Here is a 9,920-nt window from a genome sequence, read left to right on the forward strand (position 1 = left end):
TTAAGTATAGCACACCAAAAACTAGAAGATAGTCTGTTAGGGGACACTGTGTGCACAAAAACCCAAAAAACTGTCAATCTCCAAAGCTGATGATAAACCTAATTGTTGCCTGCTCCTCTGTTGCTATCTTCTCTTGTGGCGATCAGGTCAGAAATCCCCCTTTCCCGAACAATAGCCTTGAGCTTAAGAGCTCGTTTTGAGGTCGTCGAACCTGTCCAGAAAGTGAGGTAGTAAGCTATATTGGATGTCATATGATGATGATTAAGCATGGTTCAATTGAATATGAGATTATTATGAGCAGTCCATATAACCCAGCAGATGGTAGGGAATACAACTCTCCACAGAAGCCTCACGGTAGGTGCAATGTCTTTGTTAAGACACATATCGAAGCAATGGTGAATGGATATAAGGGGAGCGTGTATACCGTTGATGGGGAGAAAAATGTCCCAGATCTGTAGCCATCTGACAGAGAATGAAGAGGTGGTTGTGGGATTCTGTGTCGCTGGAACAGAATCCCAGATCTGTAGCCATCTGACAGAGAATGAAGAGGTGGTTGTGGGATTCTGTGTCGCTGGAACAGAATGAGCAGGATGGGTTACCGGACCACCCTTTAGCAATGAGCCTGTCCTTGGTATTAAGTTTGGCCATAGAGAGAATCCACGTGAAGGATTTAACCCTGCTAGGGAGAAGGTTGTGCCAAACAATAGAATGATAAGGGTTGCGGGTACCTCCATCTGAGATGAAGGTGAAAAAGGAATTCACACTGAAGCTACCCGAGCAGGTCAAGGACCAAATAATTTCATCTCTAACAGGGATGGGGAAGAGATTAGTGATACATTATATTTGATGTTTACTTATATGACGTGATTTGTTGGTGGACACTGCATGTTACCTTTTTCATAATTTATTGATGTTTAGTGTAAATGACGTAGTTTTGTTTTTATCATGTTGCCAGATCATCAATTTTAGCTTTACAATAACAACAACAATAACCAAGCCTTTATCCCAAATGTTTGGGGTTGGCTATATGAATCTTATTTTTCCATTCCATTCTGTTATGAATCATCTCCTCCGTTAAGTTAGTCTTAATCATATTCTTCTTAATTGCTTCTAACCAAGTCATTCTAGGTCTATCTCTAGATCTCCTAACTCCATTAACTCTAATATTATCGTTTTTCCTAATCAGTGCACTAAGAGGTCTCTGTTGTACATGATCAAACCATCTTAATCTATTCTCTCATTTTATCCTCAATAGGCGCAACCTCTAATTTACTACGGATGCACTTATTACTTATCCTATCTTTTAATGTATACCCACAAGACCATAGGTTTACACCAAGAGAATTTTGCGACAGGTAGTGTTGTTTTTCAGCACTACCTCTCCTAAGCCAGGATAAAGGAGGGTTGTGTTAGGTACGCGACAGCCAGCATAAAACCTAGTCGGATCTACATGAAAAATAAATTATATTATATACTTGTTGAGGCGTCCCCACCGCGATGCGTTGCATAGGTTCCACTCCGATGCAATGATAAGTAAGCAAAGGTGGTTTGCTATGGTGTCCCCCGGAAGCGACGCATTATATCAATGTCACCCCGGTGTATTGACAAGTAAGCAATGGTGTTCTAAGAATATATAATCTTCTAATAAGTTACCTAATAGTATTAGGCATAGACTAGAACGGTCTAAAAAGGGAAAATGGTAGGAGGCTTTTATAAGAAAATAGAATTCGATTAGCTACTTGAAACATAGGTACACTTACCAGAAAGACGATGGAATTAATGGATGTCATGATTAGAAGAAAGATAAATATAATTTGTTTACAAAAAACTAAACGGATAGGTGAGATATCTAGAGAAATTGAAAAGACCAGATATAAACTTTGGTACATGGGAAAAGAGAAGAATAGGAATGGAGTGGGGGTTCTTGTAGATAATATAATAAACAAAAGTGTTGTAGAGGTAAGAAGAGTTGGAGATAGAATAATACTAATAAAAGTTGATTTAGGTGTGGAGGTTATTAATATTATTAGTACTTGTTGAAATTTAATTTGTATGCACCTAAACAAAGAAGCAAACCACCCTTGCTTATATATATATATATATATATATATATAAACCACCCATTGTTTGCTAGCGGATGACAGTTTTTTCCTTAACCACCCATTGTTTGCTAGCGGATGACAGTTTTTTCCTTAACCACCCATTGTTTGCTAGCGGATGACAGTTTTTTCCCCCATAAAAGAAGCTCCGCCTATGTTTGTGCTTTTGGTTTATTTTGTTTTTCATTTTGACTAACAAAATCTTGAGATAGTACTCTATTGAACCTTAGGTTATATGTGTATAGGGGTATTGACCTTAACCACCCATTATTTACTATCCGATGACAGTTTTTTCCCCACAAAAGAAGCTCCGCCTATGCCTGTGCTTGTTAAAAAGCTCCTGTCATTCATTTAGAGCTTTTCAAATTGATTAAATGCATACCGCGTCATTATTTGACAACTAAATTTCCTTTCTTATAGGTTTCAAGCTGCTTGCAAACAAATCCCAAAATAATTTCATCTGTTCTTCATGGGCCTTACTGGTCATCATCAACAAATAAGGAGCCAATCCATCTCCTTTCAAATCCTATTAGATGTTAAGACTGAAAGTTGCCGAATGTTGTTTAAATTTCTGGAACAGGGCTCTGAAGCGGTCATTTTCTCATGTTCAGAAGTTAGAAGTGTCCATGGGATTAGGTAAGTATTACTTTACCTCATAGTTTTTAAAGTCTCTTTATTACATGTCTCATGCATTATTCTTTTTTAAACAGGAATTCGTTGGCGAAGAAAGGATTAGTAAAGGAGTTGTTGAAGAGGTGAATGTGACATTTTAAAAGAAAGAGAAAACCATCTCGACGCCATTCTCGTCCTGTACATCTGATTTGCCGCGATGGGATGGCTCGGGCTGGTCGTTGTCACCGTCCTTCAGAGCATGATCCTTAAATCCGAAGTAGGAGAAGGTGTGGCGCTTATTTACTTTTGCGGGCTCGGGATTTGAGGGGTTTTCTCGTGTGGGCTCAGGATTTGAGGGGCTCGAGAGGATGCTAGCTGAGGCTACGAGATCAGCAGGGTAAGATTCACCGCTGTCGCTCATATCTTCTTTTGGATTTCAAGAGAGCTCTTAGACTGAGGTCCGTCAAAGGTTGCTCGCCGAGCCCACAGCCACCGTTTGTCGCCGAGGCATAGAGCGACAATCTGTTGTCGACAAGAGATGGGCAGATTACTGTAGCAAGTGCATATAAAGACAAACCTTGTTTATTAGGCAATTTAGTTATGCTCATTTTACATCTTGTTTTCATAATATTTATTTGTAACGATGTCAGTTTAATTTAACTGCTAAATATATGTTAAATTTTTTTATTGTCATCTAATATGATAATTAATTTAGAATATTAAAATATTTATTAATTATAAGGAGAAATTTTTTTATTGTCATCTAATATGATAATTAATTTAGAATATTAAAATATTTATTAATTATAAGGAGGCATAATTTTAGTACGATCTTTCTGTGTTTATTTTACCCATGTATATGAATTAATTAGTTTCAGTATCAAGCATGTAGATATTGCTCCATAGACCACATGCTTTATGATAAGAATCTCTGGCTTTAATTGCACCCGCTAAAGTAATCTGCCTAACTCTATCGACAACAGACTATCGCAATGCCTCGACGACAGACTGTGGCTCTGGACTCGATGAGCAGCTTTTGACCGTGGCTGTCGTCGACAAGTAGGCGTCGGCTACTATTATAAAATGGCACAACCAAATCCTCTCAGTACTGAAGCATACCTCAACCGTATACCTCAGTCCAAGAGCTCTCTTGAAATCCAAAAGAAGATATGAGCGACAACAGTGAATCTTACCCTGCTGATCTCGTAGCCTCAGCTAGCATCCTCTCGAGCCCCTCAAATCCTGAGCCCCCACCAAAAAATCCCTCAAATCTCGAGCCCGCAAAAGCATCAGCTAGCATCCTCTCGAGCCCCTCAAATCCTGAGCCTGCAAAAGTATCAACTAGCATCCTCTCGAGCACCTCAAATCCTGAGCCCCCACCAAAAAATCCCTCAAATCCCGAGTCCGCAAAAGCAAACAAGCTTTTGCCTAATAAAGAAGGTTTGTCTTTATATGCACCTGCTACAGTATTCTACCCAGCTTGTCGATCGATCAGCGGGTCCCCACCGAACCGCCCTCATTAGGTACGCTCGCAGGCCTCTGCCCTCTCCATTGAAACCCTCATCGGATCGCAGTATTCATGATCCCAATCAGCCCCCACCAGCAAAGCCAGCTCCCACATCGGGTCGTTCACAGCTAAAGGCAGGATCTTGTCCTCCCCGGATCTCGTTTCTGACTCGGCCCTCGCCTCCCCGCCGAAATAGGGATGGTTCATGATCAGCCCGTAGATCTTCAACGGGGCTAGGTTTAGGCCCATCGAGCGGAGGCCAAGGTAGAAGGCGATGTTGCCGCCGGCGCTAGAGACATTTGATTGGCAGACGTTCGAGAAGTCCGCGTAAGCTCCAAGCTAAGGGCGGTGGGGCTGAAAGGCCTGGTCGCAGAGGAAGAAGGAGGCGTTGACGGCATTCGTCGTAGGCGCACGGGAGGCGATGCTTGGGGGGTTGAAGCAGTAGGCGACGGAGGCGACGAGGGCGGGGATGTGGGCGGAGCAGCGGGCGGAGGAGAGGGGGACCGAGGCCGGAGGCGGCGAGAAGAGGACGAAGCTGCCGCCATGGAAGTAGAGGACGACGGGGAGCTTAAGCTAGGGTTAGGGTTGAGAGTAGAGGCAGGCAGAGGGAGGGGTTTGTAGGCTGGTGTTGAGGCGGGGTTGTCCCTGGAAGAGGGCGGCGCCGAATGTGTGGACGGGCGGAGGTGGAGGGGGGATGAGGGGGATCTTGACGCAACGGGAGAGAGATCCAATGAGGTTGAGGGAGATCTGGAGGTGCTCGTACGAATCCATCGCCAATGATGCGGTTGGAGGAGATGAAGAATGGGAGGTTTTGGTGGGCGTCAGAGGGAAAGGGTAATACAGTAATTCTATAGTTGTGAAGTTCTTGGGGAGGCAATTACTTCAGAAAATTTGTTAGTGTAGTTGGAAAATATGCAGCGTCTTGATTGTTAAATGCATACTAAAACAAACTTATTACTAATGAGCTAATAGCCAATTCTAAAACTATAGCTCTGCAAAAATGAATGAAAAAATGGACGCTTGAGGAAGATTAGAACCAGTTTTAAAGTTGTTACATATGTACCATATTTTCACAAAGAAATTTGTTGTTTTATGCGGTTTGAACAACTGTTACATATGTACCATATTTTCACAAAAAAAAATGTCGTTTTATGTGGTTTGATTGAATTTGGATATAACTAATCAACCCCATAAAAAGCACAATTCTTTATTAAAATATTATAGCTTTGGATATTAATTGAACTTCGTTGGAGAGCTTTGGAAACACCCCTAACTAATAAAAATAGTGCATAGGAAGAATTGATATTTAAGCTTTTTGGCTGTTTTCCCTCAATGATCAAGTGAAGAACTGACAAACTGATGTTGTTAAGCTTCTTAAAGAGAAATTAAATTTTTTGTTTCAGTATCAAGCATGTAGATATTGCTCCATAGACCACATGCTTTATGATAAGAATCTCTGGCTTTAATTGCTTGGGTTCTCTTCGGAAGAATTGGAAATGGTAAAGAGTTGTGTTTTAGCAGTCTTTTAGGGTAATTGAGGAGGTAATTTGCAAGGTTGAAGTTCTTAGTTATGTTCAAACTATTTTGGTCGTTAGTTCTGGACCAGGTTCTCTATAATGATGGGTATGAGGGGTTTTTTTGACATCTACTATGTAACGTAAGTTTTGATGTCTTAGTTTATTGTGGAGTTGGGCCTCCAAGGAGGTTCCTATGCTACAACTTCTTCATTTTTTTCATAGAAAGATGTTTCTGGTAAAAGTAATTTGCATTTTGAGGTGAAATGAGTTTGCGTTGTTTGGATGTACAATTATACGCACAAAAGAGAGACTAAGTTATCTAGTTTTTAGTATTTAATTTTTTAGGATGTTTTAAGATATAGGAACATATTTTCCCTGAAGTAGTAATTTATATTATGGTGGTATTTGGTGCAAAGAGGTTGTGTCCTCTTTTTTAGACGCCTAATGCATTAGTTGGAATTTATTTATGATAATCTTAAGTATCTTATGATAAGGCATATTTTGGTTACATATCATTATTTCATTTAAGGTTTGTCATTTAACCTATCAGATTAATTACGTTCTTATATAGATAGATTTTAATTTTTGGATTTTACTAAAAGTTACTTACAGAAACGAATCTGGGCTTGTAAATTTGAAGTTCGGCAATCTTTTAAATGGTTTGGATAATATTGTATGAATATTAATATAATTTATCAAAAATTATATAATATAAAAAACTAATTAATTCATATACATGGGTAAAATAAACACAGTTAAGATCGTACTAAAATTATGTCTCCTTATAATTGATAAATATTTTAATATTCTAAATTAATTATCATATTAATCGACAATAAAAAATTCAACATATATTTAGCAGTTAAATTAAGCCGACGCCGTTACAAATAAATATTAAGAAAACAAGATGCAAGATGAGCGTAACTAAATTGCCTAATAAAGAAGGTTTGTCTTTATATGCACCTGCTACAATAATCTGACCAGCTATGTCGACAACAGACTGACGCTCTGTGCCTCAGCGACAGACTATGGCTCTGGGCTCGGCGAGCAGCCTTTGACGAGGCTGTGTCGTCAACAGGTAGGCGTCGCCTACTATCACTGTTTTAAATATCGGCCGATAATCGATATTATCGGCCGAGTTATCGGATTTGGGAGCTCTCCGCTAGGATAAATTGAATTTTTAATCGGTTATCGTTTTTGTAGGTTTCGGTGATTTGTTTATCGGCGATTTATCGGCGTTATCGGCACTTATCGGCCGATAAGTAAGACTTTTTTATTGGGATTATCGGCCCATTTTGACTAACATTATATTTTTTCAAGGCTATGATGCAAGTTTCGCTTTCTACAATTTGTTAGTGATTCTAAACATGATGATTTACATTTTGGTATGTTTATATTTCATTAAGCATGATTAGATTACATTTTTTAATTGTTATATTATATATACACATCATCCAGTATATCACTCTGATAAATACTACTTATCCCCGATATATCCCCGATTTTCGCTATCCGATAAGGATTGACCGTCCGATAAATCCCCGATAACCGATATTTAAAACCTTGCCTACTATTATAAAATGGCACAACCAAGTCCTCTCGGTGATGAAGCCTACCTCAGCCCTAGAGCTCTCTTGAAATCCAAAAGAAGATATGAGCGACAGCGATGATTATTACCCTGCTAATCTCGTAGCCTCAGCTTGCATCCTCTCGAGCCCCTCAAATCCTGAGCCCACACGAGAAAACCCCTCAAATCCCAAGCCCGCAAAAGCAAACAAGCGCCACGCCTTCTCCTGCTTCGGAATTAAGAATCATGCTCTGAAGGATGGTGAAAACGACCAATCCGAGTCGTCCCATCGCGGCAAATCAGATGTGCAGGACGAGAATGACGTCGAGATGATTTTCTTCTCTCTTTAAGTTTAACTTTTTTGTTTATATATATAACGTTAATGTTTTTGCTTGATATTGTGAAGGGATAGTGGAGACCTAGGAAGTCAGCTGACGGTGACAATCGCCCTGGTAGTGAGGAGAACCACGAGGATAAGGGTATTTTTCAACAGTTCCTCTGGGGAAATAGGCAAAACCTTGTTGCTGCGTTAGGAAAGCCCAACCCCGGGTTAAACGGCAGCGACAACGGCGGCGGCGACGGAGACGCTAGGGGCAACGTCCAAGTAAGTTGTTTTCTTTTTAAAAATTCTTTTCCTTTTAAGTTTAGGTTTTTCTAATAATATTTCATTCTGTTTTTCAATCAAGGGTGAACCATTGAGGTTGAAAACTCCGAGAGTAATGTTTCATTTTTTGTTTGTTCAACTGCTGCCATGGTGGGGTCTGGACAGGAACCAGAACTCTCTGCTCTGACCGTTGTACTCGCAAATGGGGTTGTGTTCGTTCTTTCGGTTGCATTGGTGGTTGCACTGGAGTTTCTTATCATCTCCAAGGCCGTCATGACCGCCCTAACTCTTGTGTTGGGGGGAGCAATTATTGCTCTCGGCCTAATCGTCACCTATGTCGAGGCACTGCTTTGCAAGGGTAATGCTCCCCCTTCCGCTCTCGCCCCCTCCCACGCTCCCATTTTCGCACCCCACCCATATAGTGGGTAAATGAGTAACATAAGCCACTAATTTACAGCCTCATCATGGGCTTAGTTATTGTTAGGGTTGAGAGTTAAAAGAGTGCTACTAATTTACAGTCTCATCATGGGCTTAGTTATTATCAGGGTTTAGAGTTAATAGAGTGATTCATTGTGTTCCTCTTTTTTTAAGAGAGTTTTTGTAGTTTTTTCCTTTCTTTTCTTAGAGAATATTTTGTTATTGTTTTTTCTTCTTTCTCTATTAATGCAATGCTTTTTAGATATATATATTAATGCTTAGCTCTGATCTGAGAGTGGTCAATGAAATTCCAAGAGGCTCATCATTCATTAATAATGATTTGAAATAGATTTAAAATAGAAATATGGATTTTGAGAGTGGTCAATGAAATTCCAAGAGGCTCATTCTTGATTAATACAGATGCAACTGATTTGCTAACCCGCTTTTGAATTTGTAAAAAAAAATCTGGTTTGCTAAATTACCAAATCATTTTGGCAAGTTCAAGCACAGCTTGGACTTGATCGATACGTACCACACTTAGTTGCCTTGCGGTGCTATTGGAGAAGGTGGAGTAAGCTAGATTTTGGAGTGAATGATTTCTACGCAAATGATTTGCATCTGTATTAACCAAGATGATTTGGTAATTTAGCAGACCACATTTTTTTTTCTTTTTTACAAATTCAAAAGCGGGTTAGCAAATCAATTGCATTTGTATTAACCAAGGACTAGCCTCTTGGAATTTCATTGACCACTCTCAAAATCCATAGTTCTATTTTAAATCTATTTTAAATCATTATTAATGAAGGATGAGCCTCTTGGAATTTCATTGACCACTCTCAGATAAGAGCTAAGCATTAATATATATATCTAAAAAGCATTGCATTAATAGAGAAAGAAGAAAAAACAATAACAAAATATTCTCTAAGAAAAGAAAGGAAAAAACTACAAAAACTCTCTTAAAAAAAGAGGAACACAATGAATCACTCTATTAACTCTAAACCCTGATAATAACTAAGCCCATGATGAGGCTATAAATTAGTGGCACTCTTTTAACTCTCAACCCTAACAATAACTAAGCCCATGATGAGGCTGTAAATTAGTGGCTTATGTTACTCATTTACCCACTATATGGGCGGGGTGGGAAAATGGGAGCGTGGGAGGGGGCGGGAGCGGAAGGGGGAGCATTACCCTTGCAAAGCAGTGCCTCAACATAGGTGATGATTAGACCGAGAGCAATAATTGCTCCCCCAACACAAGAGTTAGGGCGGTCATGACGGCCTTGGAGATGTTAAGAAACTCCAGTGCAACCACCAATGCAACCGAGAGAACGAACACAACCCCATTTGCGAGTACAACGGTCAGAACATGGGTTCTGTTTCCTATCCAGATCCCCACCATGACGGCAATTGAACAAAATAAAAAACAAATAAAGCATTACTCTCGGAGTTTTCAACCTCAACTGTTCACCCTTGATTGAAAAACAAAATGAAATATTATTAGAAAAAACCTAAACTTAAAAGGAAAAACAAATTAAAAAGAAAAACAACTTACTTGGACGTTGGCCTCGGCGTCTCCGTCGCCGTTGTTGCCGCCGTCG

General features: G+C 39.7%; 1 protein-coding gene across 1 annotated transcript in view; it reads left to right on the plus strand.

Moving 5' to 3' along the window:
• The window catches only part of LOC109844232, a 9,985-nt gene continuing 2,430 nt past the window's right edge, over positions 2,366 to 9,920 (plus strand). The window contains exons 1-2 of the mRNA XM_020413198.1: positions 2,366 to 2,735; positions 2,810 to 2,854. Coding sequence (XP_020268787.1) covers positions 2,569 to 2,735; positions 2,810 to 2,854 — 212 coding nt within the window. The 5' untranslated portion in view covers positions 2,366 to 2,568. The remainder of the gene's footprint in view (positions 2,736 to 2,809; positions 2,855 to 9,920) is intronic.

Source organism: Asparagus officinalis, chromosome 6 (assembly GCF_001876935.1).
Source record: "Asparagus officinalis chromosome 6, Aspof.V1, whole genome shotgun sequence".
Lineage (NCBI taxonomy): Eukaryota > Viridiplantae > Streptophyta > Magnoliopsida > Asparagales > Asparagaceae > Asparagus > Asparagus officinalis.